Here is a 24,525-nt window from a genome sequence, read left to right as displayed (position 1 = left end):
GAGCTGCTGGCCGGCAAGGTTTTGGATCGGACCGTGTTTCACTTTGATCAAATCACGATTTATCTTTCGAGAATGTGGTTCCAACTTCTAACGATGAAGTACTAAAAAGAATATTTTGCTCATTTGTTTTCAGCTGGCTGACGTCCAGATCCCGGGCCGCAAAGGCTCAGGCAATTTGACGCTTAACGAATCAACCTCACCTCAGCTGACTCGCTTAACCGCTTATGGTTGAAGAATAACAATCCAGTCGCAGGTGGTGTAGCGCTTAGAATTTTCAGTTTTTTTGCGCGCTTCCGACTCGGGATACACAGAGAGAATAAACAGAACAAAGAATTGCAAGGCCGACCAGGCTAAACGCGCTCATTGTTGCCAATCGTTCAATAAAACCAAAACCAAGACAAAATAAAAAGTTTTTTGGCGCACGTTTTGCGATCTGGCGCATAATGACGCGAGGTATTGGCTGTGGCGCAGTTTCAGACACATGGCGCAGGATGGTGAAGACACGCGTCTGACGCAAAATGGCGCAGCCGTTCCACCCTGCAAATAGATGAACCACCAATAAAATTGTCTATAGGGGTACCATAAGAAAGAGAGGAAAATCTGGAAGATGACACAACAGATGCATTCACAAATACCTTCCCCAAAACGTCGAGGTCACTTCACAAATCCACACAGTTAGTGAAGCAAGTTCTCCAGATGCATATCCCCAGAGATTTATGAGTTTGGAATGTCCCCATTACAAAAGCCACACATTGAGAGCTACGACGCAACGACGCGGGAAGCTCCACGCAGCTAGAGAACAACCCTGCTGCAGACTGCCAACTGCAGAACTCGCAACATGACACGAGACTTCTGACGCAGCAGTCTTGCCAGCCATCATCATCAATCAGAACCATCCTCGCCAATAAAACAATACTTGGCACCGTCTACCGAGAATAAACCAATCGTACTCCACCACCCCCTTGCCGCAACTAAATTGACGACTATCCGTCGATGCCATCGATTGAGAAGTTATATATTGGTTCCCAGGACAAAACACAAAGGGGCAGGCTCCCGTCGCGACCCTAGCCAAAATTTCGCATCAGGGAAACGAAACACCCTTGAGTTTGAAACCCCATACTTGAGTGAACAGACAAGTAAAAAAATCGAATCGCACTGAAGACGGTTAAGGCAAAGAGCATCCCACAAATGCACTCGCTTAGAGTGTGGTGCCCGGAAGGAGTCTTCGACCGGTTCGTTTACTGTCCCGTCCGGGCCGGGCGCCGGAAGTGGTCTCGAAGTGGCAACAAACCGCATCACGGGGGCCACCAGTGTGTTGTGCCATTGGACGACGCAATCCTGGCAGTCGGACGCCGGCAAAAGGGCCAAGCAGACGCAAGGGTCGGTGTCGTCGCGGCGTCTTGTCCGGCGTCTGCTCCGGCTTCCGTCGACCGTCCGTCCGGCTGGGGAGGGACCTATGGATGAACGGGCATCCGCGCCAGGACCGGCGGAAATCGAGACCGCTTTTAAGGATGTAGTAAACGCACCAGCCAGAGACACATTCCGGGCACCACACTTCGGAACCCGCCGCGTCCACACGAAGGTAGGCCCACGACCAACGAGAAAAGCGGCGTCCTACCAGCGCTCGTCCCTCCGGCCGACGACGACCGCCGGGCCAGCGGCGGCGGCATCAGGTCCCAGTCCGCCTTCTTGGCGCTGGAGGCGGGCGCTGCAGCGGTGGCAGCACCACTTGTCCCCGCCTCCCTCCGTGAGCCGTAGTCCATCTCCGGAGGCGCCAGCGAGGAAGTCTGGTAGCTGCTCAGGTAGGAGGACTTGGCAAGCGGCCTCAGGCTACGGTAGTAAAGTGGCGCGGTGCCGGCAGAGCCCTGGGCGGCGCCGGACGCTGCCGTGCTCTGCCCGGGCGGCGAAGACGCAGAGGGGGCGGTCGCCGACGGCGGCGGTGTCGACGGCACCTTCGTCAACGGCGGGGGTGGCATGGTGGTTGAGACCGGTGGCGGTGGAACCCGGAACCTGCAGCAAACCGTACTTCGCTTTGGCATCGACGCCGCGCACACTCCCCGACGCGGCCGCGGCCATTGGTAGCTTTGACGGCGTCTACACTATGTAAGGCGGTATCTTCAAGCAACGAGTGCACCCAAAGTTCGAGCATATCGAATTACGGGTCACTGTTACACGCAGGAAGTCGTACGATACATTTCTCAACAGCTCAACAGTAAAACATTGACTAGAAACAAACAAATTTGAATGACAACCCGGATGCAACCCCAGAGTAGCACAATGATCCATATCTTGATCACTTTTCGGGAATGCTCCCTCAAAGAATTGTAAAGAACAATGCGGTGTGTGTGCCTTTTGGCTTTGCTAATTTGGAGGGTCTCCTTTGGGCTTCAAAAAAGGAAGCGGCGCACATTCAAATGTCGGTCGACGCACGCAAGCTTGTGACGAGCCGGCGGATTTGTTTAGACCTCCAACAAGGGCGAGCAAGAGCCTCGTAGATGCATGCACTTCAAGAACATCAAGCAGTTCAGACCAGGAGTGCAAGAACAGGTAACCCACCTCCAATCATCGTTGGTGCCATAGCGCGGAGGCGGTGGCACGGAGGTGTCCGGCGTCACCCTAGGTGGCGGCACTGAGGTATCTGGCGTCGCCGCAGATGTTGCCGCGGCAATGGGAGGTGGCACCGATGTGTCCGGGGGTGCCGTCGCAGCGGCGGCCACCGGTGGTGGCACCGAGGTGTCGGTGGACAGCGGTGCTGGCGTCGCGGTGGCTATGGGAGGTGGCACCGAGGTGTCGGGTGGCACTGGCAGGGGTGGAGGTGGCGTCTCATACTTGCGCTTGTTGTACTGGGCGTACTGGTGGTGCAGGTGAGGGTATGCGGTAGGCGCAGAGAAGGTGGACGGCAGCGGCGGGGGTGGCACCACCTGCAACAAGGTGCCGCTCTGTTCTAAGGCGGGCCCGGAGGAAGCCGCAAGCGTCGTGAAAATCTGACGGAAGTACGAAGATGAGAGCACATCTAGCTTTGAAATGCACGTAGTCTGTGCTGTTGACCTTTAAAACCAGTTTGTTTTTAACATTAATATGTGCACCATGTCCCCAATTGGTTTACTTGAAATGCTCAAATGTGCCCTTGAACAGCATTATCCACTTGCATCCCTGGCTGCATCTTGGTCAGTAGAATCAAAGAAATACAAAAGCTACTACAGAGGAATCTCATTAATTCAAACTCGCGGATAATTCAAACTAACATGCAGGTCCCGTCCTATGAGTTTCTAGGAAGAAAACACCCGGTTAATCAAACTTTGCATTATTCAAACAAGTTCTGGTCCCCCTCAGATTCTATTTAATGAGATTCTACTGTATCAACAAGAACAATGATGACAACCTGCGACGGTACCAAGTCGAGGAAGCAGGCGACAAACAGTCTGATGCCATTTACTTGACCTCATTCAACGTTACTCACCACCGAAGAGTACAGCAAGTAATTATTCGAGTGAACAACTCGCTTCAGGAACGCGAGTTACGCTGTCATCCAGCCAGCGCGAGCAAGTTTCGAAATGCCGTGGTATGAAATTCCTATTCTGGAACGCAGGCCCTTGCACTACACTTCGGAAGCGTCTGTAAATTGCACATTACTATTAGGCATTTTCTTTATAACACACTGCGTTTTAGGGTTCGTTTCTAAGTCTAGAGCATCACAAAAAGTAGCCACAAAGACAAAACGACATGGCCAGGTCAGCGAAGCGGCTTGAATGAACGTCCTTACTGTAGACCCTTTTCGAAATTCAGTGCCATCCAGTGACTCAGCGCAGTTTCACTTTGGCCAAGTTAATGGCGATCACATAACTATTTCAGCAGGCACTCTTCCATGTCAATGGCAGGCAAGAAGTGGTTCTTCAATCACCTGATACGTAATTCTTTCTTCATTTGCTGGAGTTTCAACGGTGCGACCGTAAGAACTGACCAGTACAAAGCAGTGTCCCCCAAGCCCCTCAATTAAATTTTTGCCATCAAAAGGCTTCGGAGCCAAACGTGCGCCGAGAGATTCGTTGGACCACTCTGAAATACAGCCGCCGACCGCCGACAGATTTTTCGGACACCAATAATTCAGACCTGTTGGACATTTCGAACCTAAAGGAGGAACCGTGATCTACCTGATAGAAATAGTGCATATTCACGACCAATGTTTTGGACAGCTCGAGGTTTGAAAGTTAGACTTTTCTAACAAAGTCATCGCGAGCGATCAGCGGGAAACACCGCCGAGAAGCGGCCATTTTGGATTCTATGTTAACTGCACATAGATTGGCTTGGTCTGGCAGTGCTGCTTGAGTACTGCTAAGTCCTACCGCTAGGTGACGCTGTACGGCCTTTTTTTCTCTCTAGCTGCACGTCATTATCATCATCATTGTTGTTACCATTTTGCTTTGTGCCTCGTTCATTCGCCATTGCAGTCGTGGACCTGCGCCTCTCGTCTCAATCTTGTTTCGGTGAATCGTGTTTTCGGACTACACTGGCTTGGACGTCATTGCCCCCTTTGTTCTTCCACCACAGCAATGTGTCGGTAAGAAGAGCAAAAAGTACTCTACCATGACGCTACAAAAGAATGCAGCAATTCTCAAGCTAACAAAAAGTTGCCAAACGCAAATGGAGGCGTAACCTGAAACAAGGCGCGCATTCATAACAACTTGTGCTTTTTTTACCCACTTAGACGTAATGAAGACAAGTTTATTCATCAGCCGATTTTTCGAACTGCTCTTTTATTCGGGTGTTTTTTGCGCCCCGCGAAATCCGAAAAATCAGTCGGCAACTGCAAACACCTGGATCGACAGATGATCTAAGCCGGAGACGTCAGACGACAAAGGGGATGAGGGACAAACGCGCACATTTGTCTCTTGTCACCTTTGTCACCCGTCGTTTCCGGTTAGAACCACTACCGGAGTCATGCCTCTTCTTTTTTTTTTTGTGTGTATGCGCCGGAGAATCTTTCAGAACCCAAATCAGCGCCAGCGTCAAAGAAAGGGCAATATTGTATCTTGTCATAAATAGCGTGGTTGTGCGACGGACGACTGCGATGGGGGCAGTCAAAAGCAGAGCAGCACTATCCCCCTCTCTTCACAATCATGTGGGTTTTTGTGAACGCACACCGCCAGATTTCGCCGGAAAGTGGCATTAACTACCACCACTGTAAAAAAACAACTTATACTAGGTTTCATTCTCGACTGAGGGCATCGCGAGCACCAAAAACGCCTTCACAGACCCCAAAGGGGTCTGCGACCCCCTCATATAAGAACCGGGGCTCTATGACAGTACCACGAACGAAAGCATGATACAATTACCATCAATCATCAGCTCTTGTTTTATAAAAAAAAAAAGAAAGCATAGGTGCACTCTTTTACATCAACTCCTAAGTTTAGCCAGCATATAAAGATAAAGCGCTCAAAAAGAAACACAGTGGCACCACTCACAAGACATCAGTAGCCTGCCAGTCTTCAGAACAAAGTCAGACACGCGAAACACAAAATCTCCATCAAAATACACTGGTGCCACAGAAACTGGCATGACTTGCATCTCCACATCTTGCCCTTTCAATCTAGATAATGCAAATGGAGAGAGAATCATCACTGTGTCGCCGTTCCAATCCAGTCTTGCAAATCTGCAAGCGAGGCCATCCCTTCCGCAGAGCAGCCAAACACGTGTTCGAAATGTGGCCAGTTGTCTCGAAGGAAGGACACCTCTTCAAACGATCGGTAGTGGCATCGGCAATTGGTGCAATGATATCGGAAACTGAGGTTACCCTTGCTGTCTTCGACAAACAGTGTGCCAATCGACGAAGCATATGCTGAGTGCAATGTTGCAGAAATCCATATCAAGAGAACAACAGAAACAACCCAAAGACAAGCAAGAACAATAGCACTACCTTCTCCCATGCTCTTGCGTGAAACTAGATTGTTGAAACTATACATTTCATGCCATGCCCGCCGACGGAATCGAGTAAATGCTGACCAACTGTTTTTCTTGTGTACCAATGTCACCAAGACATCCAAGACAAATCTGAAAGTTCCACTTACTTGTACCCTCTAAAAAAAAAAAAAAAAAAGATACTGAACAACATTTAGATGTTTTTGCTAAATGCAGCTTCTGAAGCTCCAAGCTCGACAATGGAGCGAAGGAGAAGACAGCGCAGCAGCATTCGGACGGCACCATTCCCCCTGTGATTGCAATAACATCATTCCACAACTTTCACACAATCAATGTAAAAGGTTCCAGCGAAGGCAGCTTCAAGAACTCTCTTTGCTTCTACCATTTTACAAAAAATCTCAGCGACGGCACAACATGCTATCTAGAAACGAAGCAGCCCAGTCCAGCGTCGCACGGAAGTCGTCCTCCAGGAGCAGAAAACTCGCGTAAGCAGTGAGTACAGCAAAGCCTAGTCTATTCGCTCTTAACTAAAATGTTTTCCCAATCAATACCTTCAAGAATGTCAGCCCCGTTAGACACCCATAAGGATATAAGTATGAATTTCTTGTTTGTTGTCGTTACGCCCTAAAGCTGCTGTTCGACATGGCCGACATGTTGGGCAACTTTTTCTTTTTTTGCTTTTTCACCTTCCCCTTTGTGCCCCTATGTTGCACTTCACCCCTGTTCTTGCCTGGGCAGGTGGTATTTTCAACTAGGCTTGGAATGAATAGAGGCTTTTTGAAATGGCTCACTCATCATTGCATCTCTTTCTGGCACGCGCATGCCCTTCTGCCATGTTCAGTGGCCTAGTTCACCTGGTTTAGCCGCATTATTTTGTATGGAGTTTAGAGTTCATAACCATGCACAGTGCCACGGTGAACATGTCAAGCTACACCACTTTGTGCCAGCAGCGAGGCAGCCTCTGAAATGGCTCGACTTGTTCAAAAAGATTGGCCCAGCCTTATTGTATAGTATAAATTTATAGGGTTGTGTGAATATTCAAAACTTTCAAATATTGAGACCAATAATGCCATAATCGGTTCAAGGTTCAAATCAAACAAGGCTATTTGGCAACATTGAATATTTTCGAAGTTTGAAGTGGTGCAAAACATACCTTAATTCAGACTAAAATACAAACAAAAACAGTATATAGTCAAAATTAATTCACCAACCAAGGCAACAAAAAGTAGCAATAAAAATAGGAGCAACAAGTCTAGTCTCTTGAATCTATTGCGGATTGAGTTTTTGTGCAACGAGTCTCGGCATTTTGTTTTCCTAAACAAGCTGTCTCTTTTGCGGCCACGCTTCTTGTTCGTTATTTGTGATCTTGGACCTTCATTGACTATTATGGATGATTCCCATTGTAAACAAATAATCAGGGCAACGTAAGTGTCTGTACTAATGAGACATGACTGTATTGAAATAAGAGTAATTGTACAGGCAAGTTGGTGAATGATCATGGTAGAAACCTCTTTAGACCTTGTTTTTTTGGGGGGTTTTCCTTCTTATTAGAAGGGGTTATTTTTATGATTGTATTGATGACCACAAACTATTCGCTTTGCTTTGAAATTGTTAGGTTCCATTCAAAATTATTTTAACAAAGGAACAATTCGCTTCGAAGCAAAAAATCATTATTCGCACATCCCTATAAATTTATCCCATTAATTTTTAGGCCCTACAACATAGTTTCCAAAATGTCACTCTTTCATATGGCAGTCACAAACTCCATATGAGAACACCTTGTTAGAAAAGGACTACTTCATAATGCTACACTCCGATGTTCGCAAAATAATGCACAAAACAAAGACAGCATATGATCTTATGATCCTTCGAGCAGCAATCAAGTCAACACAGCACCACCTTAGTCTTCAAAGACTAATCCTCGCTCGAGAAAACATTGCCATACCTGATACGGCTGCACCCCCGCTGCAAGTTGCTGAGGTTGTTGCTGTTGCTGCTGAAGCTGCTGGCTTTGCGACTGCAACTGCTGAACTTGTTGCTGGACCTGCTGCTGAACCTGCTGCTGCACCTGCTGCTGAATGTGCTGCTGAAGCTGCTGCTGCTGCTGAAGCTGTTGTTGCTGTTGCTGCTGCTGAAGCTGTTGCTGTTGTTGCACATGTTGTTGGACCTGCTGCTGGACTTGCTGCTGAACTTGTTGCTGAATGTGCTGCTGAACCTGCTGCTGCAACTGCTGTTGCTGCAGTTGTTGTTGCTGCAATTGTTGCTGCTGGAGATGGTGCTGCTGTAGTTGCTGCTGCTGCAACTGGTGCTGCTGAAGCTGAATTTGCGGCTGAAGCTGCGCCATTGTGGAAGGGGCAGCGGCCATGACGGTTTGGGTTGGGTAAACGACGGCAGCCTGTGCCTGAGGTAAAGCGGTAACGTAGCTCACGCCTGCAAAAAATGACGGCAACACATCGGCTTAATGTCAGACGCCGACATCTAGTCGGAATGGTTGGCCTTACATGGCTGATCGTCACGGCTGCACGCCCACCAAGCATCTGACGCTGCAAAATACCTCTGTGTTACATACATTCTGAAGTGCCGAGCGCCAGACACTTAACCAGTGAGGGCAAATGCCTTACCAGCCAGTAACAACCTAAGCTTAGACCACTACCATTGCCAGCAGCTGTATTATTTTTCAAAATCAAGAGCCCAATTTTTACCCACACTGAGGGGTAAATTAGTATAGCTCCGAAAGAAAATTAGTTGCAGTAAAACCTCAGCTTATAGTAAAAGAAACACCGGTCCCGACTAAGTTCCCATTTCCTCTATAATTCAAAATTCTGATTTAGCAAACCGTCAGAACTCTAACACCGGTTATAGTAAAACACGGCGGTACCGATGAAGTGTTATATCCTCGCAACAGCATACCTTCTCGGAGAGATTGGTTCCTAGAAACTCTGAAAGTCTGCATTAACTACCGAAGAGCTACAGGCTACTCTGCCACGTTGTACAATGACGGTTTTCTTAGGAAGCGTCAGGTGGTGCTGCGGTCACTCGCAATTGTTTCCATTCTTGGGGGCCCACAATCGTCTGCCACGTCAAAACACTGGGCCTAACGAAACCGAGAAGGTATGGTAAGGTACTTTTTTGGGGTGTTAGGGCCTGAACTGCGCATATACGACTGATCCACATTGCAAGTAACTACGCTCATTCAAAAAGCAAGTAACAACCGGACGAAAAAGCAAATTGCAGATGAATTCAGCGTTCCTGAAGCAACAGTCTTGGCCCAAGTGTAAAATGCGAAGTGTACTGAAGACGTAAAGAATGATGGAAGCAGTGGAAGCTACAAAAAGCTCCAAAATGAGAATGTTGACGCAGCACTGCTTTGACAAGCACGCTCTGCAAACGGCACGTTTGCAGAGCGTGCCTGTAAATGGTAACAAGTCAATGGACTTGTTACGAGAGAAAAAGACTCCGAGGCATGAAACTGGTGGTAAGAACGTTTGAGGGAGGGGAACTGCGTTGGTCTTCATCGGAAGTCAGGCAACAAAGACGCCGTTTCTGACGTGACCATCGGACCGAACAAGTGCTGCCCAGAGGAAGAAACTGAACCCACCCCTACAAGACGTGAACTCTTGTTAGCTTTGGACAATCAGGGAAGCTCTAAATGCAGCAGATGCTAATGGGCAACATCATGTCCACACTACAAGCCTGGGGGCTTCCTCGTAAAATACAAAGCATCTACAAGGCAAACTGACATAACCGAGTTCTTTACTCCAACTAAGTAGTATTCTTATAGTTGTGGTGTTTGTTTCTGAACTAATAAACATTTTCTTAATTTCCACTACCTAAAGCTTCAATAACAGATTTTTTAAGGTGCTCCCGATATAGCAAAACTCCTGATACAGTAAAATTACTGCCTGGTCCCAAAAGGTTGACTACAAAGAGGTTCTACTGTAATGGTGTATTCGCACAAGAAATCTTTATCTCCGGAGAAAACTGAGTATCAAGTTGCGAGAAGGAAAAGACACGAGAAGAAGTAGGCAGTGCAGTAAATTTAAGCGAGCATTCACACGACGGAGCCGCATCTAGTTCAGTCGCCGGAGTCTTTCTTTTACAGCGAATCTGTTATAGGCTAGGGTCTGGGAAAAAATGCATCCTCACATGTCGACAGAAAGCTCCCCATTAATCGTGGCAAGTATGAATAAATTAAAACAAAAAGAGGGGGCAACCAGCATGAGTCAGCCTTTCTTGGCACTATTAAATAGTGAGGTCCTCATTTCTTGTTATCTCTAGGCATCATCCTCGAGGTCGTTCCAGCAGTCGTCCGAGAGGCCGTCCTAGGCATTGTCTTCGAAGACGTCCTTGAGGTCGTCCTAAACACTATCCTTGAGGTCGTCCTAGAAGTCGTCCTCTAGGCGGCGTCCTAGAAGTCTTCCCTGAGGTCGTCCTTGGCGTCGTCCTGGAGGTCGTCCTTGGCGTCGTCCTGGAGGTCGTCCTGGAGGTCGTCCTTGGCGTCGTCCTGGAGGTCGTCCTTGGCGTCGTCCTCGAGGTCGTCCTTGGTGTCGTCCTAGAAGTCGTCCTCGAGGTCGTCCTAGAAGTCGTCTTTGAGGTTGTCCTAGATGCTATCCTCGAGGTCGTCCTTGGTGTCATTCTAGATGCTGTCCTCTAGGTATTGTTCTAAATGTAGTAAAGGTAACAGCTTCGCTGCTCCTCCATCTTCACGTGAAGTGGAAGGGCTCTACAATTTTTGGGGGAACCTGTCAACTACCTTTGGGGACTCGTCAAAAAAAAAAAGGCAGGGAATAAAAAGTTTGGCAGGGACACTTAAAATTGCTTACGTGTAGGAATGCAAAAACATTTTTACATGCAGTGCATTCCTACAAGCAGCCCACCTTGCCTTCCTTTTGCACACGGCGCTCCCCCACTGTGCACGCACAGTGAACCCTGCCGGCTTCACGACTGCTTCAGGGACAAAGCATTGCGTTGCCGTGCTTTTCTTTATGTTTTACTTCTGACGCACGTTTGCTTTGACCTTGAGCGCACACACCGGCTTCCGTGACAAAGCATCTGCATTGCTGTGCTTGTCTTTGTGTTTTATTGGGAATGGGAATTTAGGTGTCTTTTTCTGTTACAGACGGTTACAGACAATGCCGGCTTTGCTCCATGGGACAGTTAATGATTTCACATAAAAAAAAAAGGCACCCCACACTTTAAGGCTGTTGATCACAATCCTTCCCCAAAGCAGGGGGACGAAGAAGGGGGCCTGGTCACTCTGACGGGACGACGAAAATTCTGCAGGCAAGTCACAGATCCCCCCTTGGCTCCCCGTAAGCGCGGGAAATTAGCAAACGTCCGTGATGCGGAGCACGTGACCTCAAAACTCAATGACGTTTAATCCTCTCCTCAGAGAGCAACTCCGTCGTGTGAATACGTCGTAATGGTCCGCGAGAAGCCGGACATTTTTTTACTACCGTTCTTTAGATGAAAACAAGTACAGGGACCTGAGCTTTGTTTTTATTCTGCAGTGGCAGAAATTACAGACAGGTCAGGTCTCTATAGTTGTTTTTGTAGAGGCCGTGTTGGCACAGTCAGATATGGGGCGCCCTCTAGGTTGTAGATAAAAAGGGTTTACATGAATAAACAGGGGCTTTTTCTGCCGAGTAGTCGGAGCGTCAGTGTTTCCTCCGCGGCCCTCAGCTCCGGCGTGCCTCCTCGACCGCCTAGGATCGAACCCGCCCACTATAGTTTTCACCTCAAGAATTGTAGCAAAAAGAGACTGACTCCTCACGAATATTGCTAATTTCCCTTTTTATGTGGGAAACTAAGATATATGTAGGTCTATTCTAAATTAGGTACATGTCACCTCATCGAGACATGTACATATCAAATGCCAAAAGCATTGCTCCTTCCTACAATGACCAAATCTTGGAAGAACTACTTTGCATGATGGCGTACGAACAATGCACAAAACTTCCTCTTTCTTGTCCTGAGGGGAAAACAAGTACACAAGTGTATATTCAAGATTTCTGTTGGCAAAATTTTACACTGCCTGCCAGGTTTCAGACGGTTAGAAAAATGTAAAAAGCAGTGTGGATAACTTTACAATTAGATTAAGATTGGATAGAAGTTTTCACAGCAGTGAGAACTGGATTGTTATGAAATAAAAATATTTCGGTGATAAGAGCAATTAAAAAAGCATGGTACCAAAAAAGTGAAAATAGCTTTGTTTTGTTTTTTGCTTTTTTTTACATACAAATACAAATCTGATTATTGTGTTTGAAATACAGCTGTACAACTCTGACAAAGGCAATTGGATAATTTAATGAAACTCCTGTCACAATCGAAGGAGATATTCACCCCAGCTACTAAGTGGTTTGCTACTGCAGATCCAAGTTGTACTATTTGACCGGGTATGTACAAGAAAGAAATAAAGATTACTAATTGCCACAGACTTCTGAACCTGCCCCTAAAAATTAATCTTCAAAATGCATCAACTTTTATTGTCATAAAAATTTAAAGTCGTTTAGTACCACTCGCAACCTTGGCTACAATATTTGCTACATTCCATAATATTTTTGCGCATTTTTGGCCCAACTATCCCGAGCAGAAACACAAATGTACCGCAACAAGCCATGGCCACAAAGCTCATACTTTATCTCCATTGCTCCCAAACCTACCAATGTGATCGTGCAAAGATAAATGCAAATACCGACGGATTATTTTTGAGAAGCTCGAGATGTCAATCAAACTGACCTACACTCCGTCTCATTCTTAGAGTACAGAACTGCCAAAGCTGCTGGTACGACTCGATCTTGCGCTTCGTTTCCACACGCTCTCACACAGACGAAATGCTAGTTGAAGCTAAGTACTTATGTTTACAGCTTTAACAGTGTTATACAGTCAGTATGAGTACTAAGTATGAACACGGCCTTACACCAACATTAGGCGAACTCCAAACTGACCCCGGGCCAGCCATTAACCATTGTTGAACCCCCCTCTCTGCCAACTGTTAGTCAGTGAACCAATAATTTACACATGGAAGACAGGGACCAATCGTCCGACGCAAAGCCCGGCTTTCTGCCAACATGGGGCTGGCGTAAGTACAGCACCAACTGGAGGGCTCCGGAACATACATGAAACGACCAACTATCGAAGTGCAAGAAAGCAGCGCCGCGTGGAAAAGGCAGGTTCTTGCTTACTGGTTGGCACGGTCGATGCAAGTGACATTGGCAGCATGATGGACGCAGACTGCCCGCCCACCACCCCGGGGCTGACCAGGATCCCTGCAGAGGAAGATGGGCGTCAGCGTCGCAGACAATCGCACGGCAGAAGCGGAAGTCGAGACGACACGCACCTTGAGCTTGCATCTCGGTGGCCGCGGCAACCGGCTGGAACACCTGGCCAAGGCCCGCAATCACCGACGGCGCCAACTCTGCCCACCAGGACGGCGGAAGTAAAAGTAATTAGGTTGGCGTTACGGGTCTACACTCCGCCGGTACAAGACGATGCCGAAAACGTGGCGATTCGGTTTGCGACAACACAGGAAGCTTAATAATTCTACACTCGCTACATTTTAAAATTTATGCAAAAAAAAAAATTTTTTTTTAACAGCCTAGATGGAAAAAAGAAGTCATAAAAAGAATTTACAAAGAAAACAACAAAATTTTTAGAGCTATATTTACGGCGTGAAACAAATTTGTAGTTGGTGCTGGCGGAAGACCATGCAAAAGCGGCAGCTAGCAGTCACGTGACTGGCCACTAGTCACTTGGTACTTGCGCTCTTTCGAGAGCTTCCTATGGGCTCAATCCTTTTTTCTTTTTTTTTGCACTTCTTTTAATAAAGTATTTTGATGTTTGAGAAAAAACAGGTATAAGAAAATCACCACTTTCGTTTTGACCTGTACAATGCCTCGCCATTTTCTGTTCGAAGGGGTACGGTATCATATGTATTCCTTTCTAACATGTCGGTTCCGCCAAAGCGACGCAGCTGCTCGTCGATCACGAAAACTGCAGCCCTTTCTCGGGTAACGGTATCGCTTTGGGGAAACCAAAATATCAGAAACTAAACCATGTGACACCGTACCCCTTCAAACAGAAAATAACTAAATGTTTGTTTCTTATCGTGCGATTCAAAATGGAAGTGACGATTTTCTTATACCTGTTGGTTCTCAAACATCAAAATATTTTGTTAAAAAAATAAGCACAACAAAAAAACAAAGATTAATAAGTAACTTTTAGAGCCCATAGAAAGCTCCCGAAAGAGCGCAACCACCACGTGATTAGCAGCCTGTCACGTGACTGCTAGTTACAAATTTGATATGAATTACAAATTCATATCGCAACGTAAATATAGCCCCGAAAAAAAAAAAAAAAAAAATTGTTTTAAATTTAGTATATGACATTCTTGTTCCAACCAGGCTGTTAAAAAAAAAAAAATTTTGTTTCTTTTGCATATGTTTTTAAGGTCAGTGCAAAAGTGAGCCTCAGAGCTACTGACAGGCCCGACTCAGTGCTGCATTGGCACTATGTCACAGGTCTAAGCAAAAAAAAAAAGGAGTACCTGAATCAAAGCACTGATATAGCTTACGGTCAATGCCCTGTCAATAGTGCTCAGTTAGCACTGCGGAGCATGCGTGAACAGGCATTTACAAGCGCGAATTGTGCAACAACATACCGACGCGGTAGAGCATCGGTAAACGAGAACGCGTTTCGGCACGGCGCGGTCCACGTAATGACGCACAACACGCGAGCACGTCAACGAAACTAAACGTGGACGTTACATCGGCGAGGTAGAAAGCTTCCTACGCCGCCTAGCCACGAATGTCCATCCACGCTTGCAGCCCTCAGATCTCATAATCTTCGCGCACAGCGGCACTTCCTTCCGAGCAAGGCAGCCAGGGGTCCCGGCACCTCCCCCGTCATCCCTCTTACGCCCCGCCCCCCGCACCCCCCGGCTCGGAGGGGGTGCCGGCACGACCCTGCGCCAAGCTTCGAGGACCCCGCTAGCGAAGGCAGTTTGTAATCATCGGGCACAGCGGGAGAACCTGTTCCAAGTACCGTCGGCGAAGCGCGAGGCGAGACTTTGAAACAAAGTGTTCCTAGAGACTGTTGCAGGTTAGGAAAAGCTGAACAAACACCTCTTGCAAAGCTCCCTGCCCACCGCAATCGGTGGTTGCAGCGACTGTAAATGACAACCGTCGCAGTAGTCGGCAGAGAGACGACAAATCGAGCTCGAGCGTGTTGGCTTTCTATGAGCTGGCAACCTAGAAACAGGTTGTGCCTCTTCAGCCTGCTGTATTACAATAAACAGTTTTATAACAAAAGCCTCGCTGGATCGCAACAGTAGTTTTTCCTGCACTCCCTTCTCTCCTATGACCACACTGCTAAAGTGGAGAGAGTGGAAGAATTTGTAGGAGGGCTTGTCCCACTAGTCTTAAAGGTCGCCCCGCAAAATATTTTTCAAACAGGGTGAAACTCCTTGTCGCCAAACTTCCCATTTCCCCCTCGTTTTATTGCTGCATCTTGGGGCTGGATGAGTTGGGATAAGCTCCCGACTTATCCGGCCCCAAGATGCAGTAACAAATGAAGTTATCCCCCCTCACTGCCATCAAAAGAGCAGTGGGAAGAGGAAATGGGGAGGGTGGCATAGAGGATTTTCATCCTGGTTGAAAAGTATTTTGCAGGTCAGTCTTTAACCTGCAACAGACCATAGGTAAGGTGAAGACGCAAAAAGGGAGTCGTGCAGACGCAAAGACCGGCAGGGTACGGAAAACTAGCTCACGCTGGGCGGTGGTCGGTAGTGCCATGGCAGAGTGAAGGGTCAAGCTTGCCAACTGCTGTTGCTGCCACTCTGCCAGGTCGGCATGAGCCTAAAGCGACAAAATAAGACAAAATCGTCACAAAATAGAAAGCCCTAACCACAACCGTGCATCCACTGCGCGGGTCGGAGCAGACAAAATTTTACGGCGCACAAGGAGAGGAAGCGAGAGAAAAGTTTGAGCAGGGCTACTAAAGAATGCTCACTAATTCGACCACTAGCTTATAAAGAAAATGCTAGTTAAGACGCATTCCCACTCGAGACTCAGAACAGTTATGCGACCGGCTAGTCACATACATGCAACTAGTGACCTTCAATGTTCACACCCAAGCGGCCGATTCGCGAGCCACAGCTGTGGAGTCTCTTGTCGAGAACCCTAGTCTATTTCACCTCCCTTGACACCACTGAGATTCACATTTTGCCGCTCTTCACTTTCTGACGACACGCACCTAAGCATTCATCACTTGCAGGAGTGGGCTGCATCCTTTAAAACCGTAAAACGGTAGCACACTCGCTACATTGACGTGCAACGGCTCGAGCTCAAGTCGGACCGCACCTGTTGGTCCGAAAGTAGCACCACGCTTACAGGCACTTTTTCGAAATCTGGGTGCCACTTATTACAAAGAAAAGGACACCATTTAATCGTTTTGGTCAGAGCCCTTACGGAGACTCCCGTGCTACCTAACGTGGAAACATTGGCTCCATCTCCCACAGAACAAAATGCCAAAATACCAGAGGTTAACGACACCACTCTCGAGGCGAAGCCAAACGGATCGACCGCTCGGCAATGGGGGTGAAAAATCTGACAGCGAGCAACTGCAGTAAACTTTAGACGTCTAGAGCCGTCGTGAGCCCCAACTCACCCAGGGGAACACCAATAGCGCAAACAAGGGGGCATCCCAAAAGATTTGCAAACAGCGGGTGGCAGTAGCCGCACTTACCGTCTGAATGAGACTAATCGCCAGGGACTTGGCCGCCTGCAGTCCCTCCAAGTTTGGGTGCCTGGAGGTCACGAGAGAGGTTACGAGCGCATTCCCAAATGACAGTGCTTCGAAAGCGCGGCTGCGTGGCTCCAACGAAAATAAGGCGAGACAATGCCGGTCGACTAAAAAATAAAATAAAATCCCGGTTCGAGGCGAGCGACGAGAGGCGGTCGGGCAACTTCCCACTAAAGCGCTCGAGAACTCCGAGGAAGCTGCATTCACGGGGACCTGACACAGAGCAAACGGTTGCAGTCACTTTATAATGGTAAGTGCCAAAAGCCAGCACTGCGCAGCAGATTTGCAACACGCAAGATGCAAGCACAGTCCCTACAAACACGCTGCCCACTTCATTAACGAAAGCCTTCCGCAAGGGACAACAGACACCTCCATTTTTCTCCAACAGCCGTCACAAACCCACCAAAATTATTTCTTGGCATTTGTCTTTTTCTTATCTAAGAACACAGCGAGGTTGAAGTTCTTCCCTTCCAGGAACCTCGAGGAAGAGGTCGGCACAACCAACCACCGGCACACCCGATAGCAACTTCAACTCGCACTAAAGGCCCATTCACACACTTGCGTTTGCCTTTGATCGAGTTCTTGTAATCTCGTACGATGTGAGAACACTCAGCATGCTGGCGCCGGCTATGAGGTGACCCAAGAACCGCATTTCACTAGAGCGAAGGCGCTGCAGTATTTGCGAAATCAAATGAACATACTATCCAAGTCAAATGGTTGTTTGTAACTATAGTCGGTTACAAGTCAAGAAGGTAGGAGAAGCTCCACCCACAAGCGTGATGCGCCCGTTTCAAATCTCTCCGCAGTCGAAAGAAGAGTTCACTGGAAACACTCCTTGTTCCGCTTCAATGGATTCCAACTTGCCTCCAATCTTACTTTTTAAGGAAGCAACCTTTGTATTTGTCAGAGAGGGAACCGAGCCCCTGAAAGAAGCCTTTGTATCCATCGGGGGGGAAGCTAATCCCCGAAAGTCGTGTTGGTTTCCGTCGGTGGGGGAGAACTCTAATCTCCCTCTCGTGCCTTCCACAATGCTAAGTAAAAGTCGAAAGATAAAGCAAATATGTACAGAAAGGCAAGTTCTTCCTCGCGCGTTGGCCGCGACGTCACGGAAACGGTGGGACGCTATTGGATGCGGAGGTGGCGGAGGGATATCTGATTCCCTTTGAGGGGCATTTGCCGCTACCTTCTTAACCTGTAACTGACTATAGGGTCCCGTGTTTCCGGCAAATACCGATAAATTCCGACAAATAACCCCCAAAGTGGTTTTCTCGGAATCAAGGAAAATCTAAAAACCCCGCTTCGGTGCTGCCCCTAAATAGAGATACAGTCAAACCTCCACGTAACAAAGTCAATAAAATTCTTAATTTACTTTGTTGCATTGAAATTTCACTAAATCAGAACTCGGCTTTTGCATGCAAAAAATATTTCCAAGGCGTTTTACGCGTAGGAAAACTTTCCGAAAGTGAAATTTCTTTGCGGGCAAAGTAGTCTGCGACTTTTGCTCGCGCCTCGGTAGACAGAAGCAGCGGTGTCATACGGCGTTAGAGCGTTCAGAGTGCTTGTGCACAGTATCGTGCAGCCCGTGCAATCCCGTGTACCACCTCAATACGTCAATTGTGTCGAGCACTTCCCGAGTGCTCAGGAACTATATTGAACAACGACAACGACAATATACAATAAAATATTGAAACAATATTTTAAATTACTTTCTATGTATAAATAAGACAAATGTGTTCAGCCAGCCGCACACCACGCTCGGCGTGCAGTGGCAGCACGAGGGTGGTGGAGCTGAATGGCTCCGGCGTGACTTACAGCAGCAGCAGCAGCGCACAGCACAGGCCTACTACGTGACCAGTTCCAGTCACGTGATTGCTGGTAGCCACTTTTCCGCAGGCTGCCACGGACACCTACTACAAATTTGTTTTGCGCCGTAAAATGGCTCTAAAAAGATTAAAAAAAATTTTTGTTGTAAATTTATTTTAATAAAATTTCTTTCCATCCACACTATAAAAAAAATATTGTGCATAAAAAAAAAACTTATTTCTTCTGTAAGTGGTTGCAGGTGTGTGAACTAACCATAATATGATGGGGAGTACAGTGCTACAGTAGTAAGTTGGCCAAGTTAGCGACTGCTAAACGTCATGAAAAGCAGCACACAAACAACTGGACGAAGGGAAGGAACACGCACAAAGGAACACACAGCAAAAAACGGCACCCACTTGTCGCGTACGTCCCCTCAGTTTGTTCGGCCCTTTTTGCGCCGTTTTTCGTCGTGAAACTGTACGGAGGCAAGATGGCTCACGTGATGTGGATGTGAAGCGGTTCGAAGGCCTCCCTGCCCGAGGTGGGCTCCAGGCAGCCGGACCCCTTGCCCCTCAGAGTCACGTTAGCCCCCGTGGTGCCCTTGATATGGTCCAGGTACGAGCCCTGCAGCAAGTATACCTGCTCAAGTACACCTACTCTCAAGTCGGTCCATGCCCCTAGAAAACTTGGCTAGAGACACAAGTTGTTTCCCTTGTTAAGGTGTATCCACACGATGGACCAAATTGCTGTTCTGGTACGCGGGCCGCGCATCACGTGATCTTACGTCACCGGTTTTCGAGGTCCGCCGGTGGCCCGCGGCCCGTGCTTCTGAGAAATGCCAAGCTACTTTTCTCGCCCGGACCTTGGCAGCGGACCGCAACGTTTTTAGTATAATCGAAGCGCTAAGTCTGGCAACAAGCTGACTTTTGTTGTTTGGATTGGAATCCAAATCCAAAGTCGTTTTCTTTTGGCACCAACTGTTGAAGACGAAGAAGACAAACCTTTTGTTGTGCAACGATGCAACTTTTTACTTCATCGCGCTCGTGGAGCAATTCCCCGCTCTGTGGGACAATAGTCGCGACAACTACTCAAATAAACATCTAAAGATGTCGCCATGCCTTTTTCGATTCACTTAAGTCCTCCTCGTCTTCAGTAGTCAACGCCTGGGCCACCGCGGCCAAACGTCTCTTTCGTTCAACCTCCATCTTGGCTCCTTACAAATAGCCTCAAAGCAGCTCGCTGCATGCGTTTGGCGGAGCTGTGAGGTCGAGGGTTAGACCGGCCCGTTCACTCTGTCGTCTGCTCTTTTGGTCCGCCGTGTGGATGCTCATTGCAGCCGGGCGGCTCGCGGGCCGCGCATCACGTGATCAATCGGTCCGCGGCCCGGTCCGTCGTGTGGATACACCTTTAGTAAAAAACACAAAAGGAAAGTGGACAACGAGCATCACAACGAGCAGGACGCAGCCATCTGCTTGTCATCTCAAACTAGCTGGCCCTACGGAACACAATCATCGGCACAACCTGGTTATCTAGCACCTAAAAAAAACTAGGGAAGCCGTTTCCCCAAAACAAACAAGCAAGAAGAGTAGTAACTTGGGCGAGTTTAACCATGTTCAAACAAGCAAGACTGGAGGAACAGGTTCAGTAGAAAGCAGTAAGAAGCCATTTCCCCCACTCGTTGGTGCGATGCAAGAGTAGTCGTGTCATTATTGAATGCACAATACTAACCAGCCAATTTGAAATTTCCAACCTGTTTACGCAGTGAGAATGCACTGGTGGAACTGTGACAAATGGTGAATTGGAGCAGCTCTTGTAGCAGGGAACAACAGGTTTCGGACCAAAGATACCCACTTTTGGGCAGACAATTTCAAGCTTTCAGTCAAATAGCTTTATACAATCTCTTTAAAAGTTAGCCTAAGGAAAAAACTTCAGTTGTTAAAGTGTTGGGAGACTAATTAAGGTATCATACCTACAGGGGACGTCGCCACAACAGATATTTATTTATTAATGCGAGAGCATTAACTGTCCCATGGAGCGAGCCGAATTCATCAGCTTTGAAGCCGCGCCAAATGGCACCTAAACTTCTTTCCCCAAGTGAAGCCGCGATCTGGTGGCTCCCAGCTTTGAAGCCACGCGAAAAGCCTACCCAAAACAGCACCTAGTTTCCCCGATCCCAAAAGAGCGGAGTGAAGCCGAAACATGAAGGATTTTGACTTCGGTCCCATTGGCTGATGCGCGTCATATGTAGTTTCAAGGAATGAGGCTCCCATTGGCCGCTGCACAACACAGTTTCAATGATTGCCACCCCATGGCGCTGCGTGTCCAGCACATCAGTAACATGAAGCGTCTCGCCACCAAGCCAGGCAGCGACTCCGCGCCCAAGGTCAGAGTGGCAACGAGATCGCGCGCTCGCCCATCAACGCAAGTATGCAGCACGCAAAATAAGAAAGCAGAGAAATACCATGCATGCTTTCGCATTCACAACTGATAAGAAGTGCTTAGGTGAACTTCGAGCCTTCCTTATTGGACAATCATACGCTGCTTTTTTTCTCCAGATGTCTCAATTAAATTATTAGGAATACCGATGGCGTCTTCGGTTTATGTTTAACGTAAAAACTTATGTTTTTAGCCTAGTAGGGTTTCTATCACGGTGAGGTAAATGTTGCGAGTTCAACATCAAACGGACACTTTTGTACTGAATGTGTCTCGCACTGCCTTTTGCTCGTATTCAACCAGTTAAAGTCCTTTGAACAGCTAAGCGGAGCACATAGCTACTCTAACTGATCACGAGTAGCGCTACCTATTCATGCAATCAATGTGAGCATCGATCGCACAAAAACCGTTAACTCCTTGCTAGGCATGCGCAAATAATAGATTTTGGGTTTGAAGCGAATTCAAGGTGAATAGTGGTTTCGGCCAAATATTTTTTATTCAAATATTGAATAGTTGCTGCGCCTTTCTTTATGCCTTTCACCACTGTTACACCATGCTTAAACAAAAATTCAGCTGGACTCGCAAAGGTTGTTCCCATGCTTCTAATTGTCCACATGAGCTCAGTAAAAATTTAATCTAGCTATATTTATAGACTATGGCCTCAGACAGTCCAATGCCTACATTAGGAAAGGAAGTAAATGACAGATGTGACATAAAATTAAACCTATAAGGGAGCCCTGCCATACCTAATTGATGTGATTTAAAAATCTTGCTTTATAAAATTTTTTTTTTCAATTCTGAATTAAAACAAGCACAGGTAATAAACAAACGCTGTTAAAACATCGCTGCCTAACATACACTCTTGCATAAAAGCGAGTTAAATTTTAAAGATATTACTGCAATATAAATATCACCAATCACATATCTTTTTTTTTCTTTTTTTTATTACACCAAACGCGCACGTGCGTTATAACACTATAAAGGTGTGTTTTTCACCTGAGTGCGCGGCTGCACTGCGACGAAGCGAGTCGCGAGATCGCTGTGTCAGCATGTACCAGGGTTTTCGTTCTGGTGCAGTTTGGCGCAAAGGGCACAGCCGATCCACCACTGAGAATAGCGAGGGTCAGGGGGAGCAATCTGCCAAGACAAATCTGGAGAACGGGCCGCACTTACCCCGGGACCGAGAATCTTGTCGCGCACGGGGAAGCCGACGGGCGCATGCTCCAGGCCGACGAATATCTTGTCCTGAATGTAGTGGTGCTGCAAAGGTACACAGTAAGGGTTGACCACACACAGAATACAGTTTGGAGTAATGAACAGCTCAGTCGGGAATAATTTATAGCAATATACTAATTAAAAAAATGCAAAAACAAATCCCAGAAAAAAGATGTATGGCAAATTGCTAGGCAATTGGGTTGCACATCCAAAGCATTCTAGCCTCACAAACATTTATGTCATTATTTAACAGCATGTCTAGACTGTTCAGCCAGATGCCTACGTTCACAGCAATTTTCATTGGATAAGTTAACGCGTGGCACGTGTACGCTTGAAATGATAAACCTGGTGATCTTCCAGAACCTACTAACCCACTCCTCTCCCATCTTGCCTACCTCTCCTCACCCCACCCCCGGTAACATGACCTTGACCAATCGGTGTTGAGCCATGCGGCCACTCTTTTATCCATGCTTCACTTATGGGCTGCACAAAATGCCGAATGCTTGGCCAGAGAATGTTTTACTTTAAAAACTTAAACCATGGACACCGTGAACAACAAATGCACAACCTCCACGAATGTCACGACCTCAGATCACAAGATCGGAGGTCGTCCGTGACGGAGTAAAAATGAAGCCTCATTACGTTCACAACCAATGTCCAGGCAGCCCCGCAGACTTGTGTGCATTCATTCACCGCAAGTCTCTCTCTCTCCCTCCCTCCCTCCCTCCCTCCCTCCCTCCCTCCCTCCCTCCCCCTCCCCTCCCCTCCCCCCCCTGCTAACCAAAGTTCCGAGATCGATCAGTTGACAAGCTTTACAAAACAGCATCGTAAGCAAACTACAGTTGAACCTCAATTTTACGAAACCTGATTTTACGAATTTCCCGATTTAACGAACAAATTCGGATTCCCCGCATAGCCTATGCGCGAAATCTCCCTTCCTCGATTTGACGAAGTTCCCGATTTAACGAAATAATTAGTGGGTCTCGGTGACTTCGTTAAACCGAGGTTCAACTGCATATAACTAGGGTGTGTATTTTCCGGTTTTAACCGAAAAACACCGATAAACATCTGTCGGTGACAAAAATACAAAACCGGTTAAAACCGAAAAACACCGGTGGTTGGATATTTTCGCCCTGGTTAAAACCGAAAAACACCGGTCGTTGCACGTTTCCGACCTAGCGAAACCCTTTCCCCGTAGAGGTTCGTCAAACGTGTTATCTCGTGGATCCTGCATTCTTCCAGTGTCTATACATGGCTTGCACGTGGCGTCAGTCCGCCCTCCTTTCTGGGGGTGAAAAGCGTCTAGTTAACGCAGTGAAAGCTAAGCTCTCACACGCCTTTCCCCCATCGTGTCGGCCATGGCCCCCTTTTGTGGAAAAATTAACGCAGCGGAGGGTACGCTCTCACGTGCCTTTTACCCATTGTGTCTGGCCAAGTAATGTCGGTGCAAGCCATGTATTCAGAGGTTGCTGTGGTTCCTGGAAGACACTACCAACATCCGTGTCGTACAGGGCTACTGAGCTTTCAGAACTGAGATGCGTTCCTTGTTATCTGTTTAGTTTCCATGGGCTTTTGGGGAAGCGGAAAAAAAAAGGGTTTTGTTGGCGAGGGAGTTTTTCGCTGTATATAAAAGGACCGTTCTGTAAAAAATATTGTAGACGTGTTTGAGAAGGCGCGTCCGTCCCGCGTCTGCGGGTTTTCTCAACCTGAGACTTGCTTCCCTTCGTCGTCACGCGGAGTAGAAGGCCACCAGGATGGGATGTAAGCGGAAAGCTCGGGATGACTACGCTACAGATTTCATGGATGAATCGTCGTTCTGGTTCCGCGTGCCAATTGTTAATCCGTGCATAAACGTGGAGCTGCCTGAGGGATTTGTGCCTTATGAAAGTATCTATCGGCTGGTCCTCCGAGACGAGAGCTAGCTGAGTGACCTAGAATCAGAGTTTCTTTGTTACCGCCAGTATGCTGTGACTAGCACCGTTGATCCAGTGTTATTTTGGAAACTTCATTTACCTGACTGGCCACTACTATCCCAAGCCTGGCTGGACATTTTGGGATTTCCTGTGTCCAGCGAAAATGTGGAGCGTGTGTTTTCAAAATTGCGGGTTGTGAACCGCAAGGAACGTGCTGCCATGACGGATGCAAGCCTCTCGAAGTATGCTTGCATCCACTATAATAACCAAGTGTGAGAAATATATGCTTCTTCGAGAAGTGTATGAAATGTGCGAATAAAATTAGAACTCTCTGTCTGTGATCAATCGCATTTTTTTCCACCGATAATCACCGATTTTAGCCTCGTCGTGAGACGTTCCACCGAAATACACCGGTGTTTCGAAAATAAATAAACACTGAAAAACA

The 24,525-nt window shown here is 47.4% G+C and overlaps 1 protein-coding gene across 3 annotated transcripts in view; it reads right to left on the bottom strand.

The window, feature by feature from the left end:
* LOC8042016 (histone-lysine N-methyltransferase 2D) overlaps window positions 1–24,525 on the bottom strand; it is a 40,456-nt gene that overhangs the window by 6,862 nt on the left and 9,069 nt on the right. The window contains exons 6-15 of one of the 3 annotated variants that reach the window (XM_040503173.2): window positions 22,126–22,212; window positions 19,019–19,143; window positions 16,660–16,720; window positions 15,683–15,770; window positions 13,256–13,333; window positions 13,101–13,184; window positions 8,418–8,459; window positions 7,862–8,346; window positions 2,557–2,921; window positions 1,619–2,010 (exon numbers count right to left, since the gene is read on the bottom strand). In XM_040503173.2, the coding sequence (XP_040359107.1) occupies window positions 1,619–2,010; window positions 2,557–2,921; window positions 7,862–8,346; window positions 8,418–8,459; window positions 13,101–13,184; window positions 13,256–13,333; window positions 15,683–15,770; window positions 16,660–16,720; window positions 19,019–19,143; window positions 22,126–22,212 (1,807 nt within the window). Of the gene's footprint in view, window positions 1–259; window positions 538–1,618; window positions 2,011–2,556; window positions 2,922–7,861; window positions 8,347–8,417; window positions 8,460–13,100; window positions 13,185–13,255; window positions 13,334–15,682; window positions 15,771–16,659; window positions 16,721–19,018; window positions 19,144–22,125; window positions 22,213–24,525 lie in introns of those variants that run through there. The other 2 variants (XM_040503172.1, XM_040216507.2) reach the window with 2 other exon arrangements.

This window comes from Ixodes scapularis, unplaced genomic scaffold (assembly GCF_016920785.2).
Source record: "Ixodes scapularis isolate PalLabHiFi unplaced genomic scaffold, ASM1692078v2 PGA_scaffold11__112_contigs__length_91849675, whole genome shotgun sequence".
Lineage (NCBI taxonomy): Eukaryota > Metazoa > Arthropoda > Arachnida > Ixodida > Ixodidae > Ixodes > Ixodes scapularis.
This window is presented reverse-complemented; position numbering and strand designations above follow the sequence as displayed.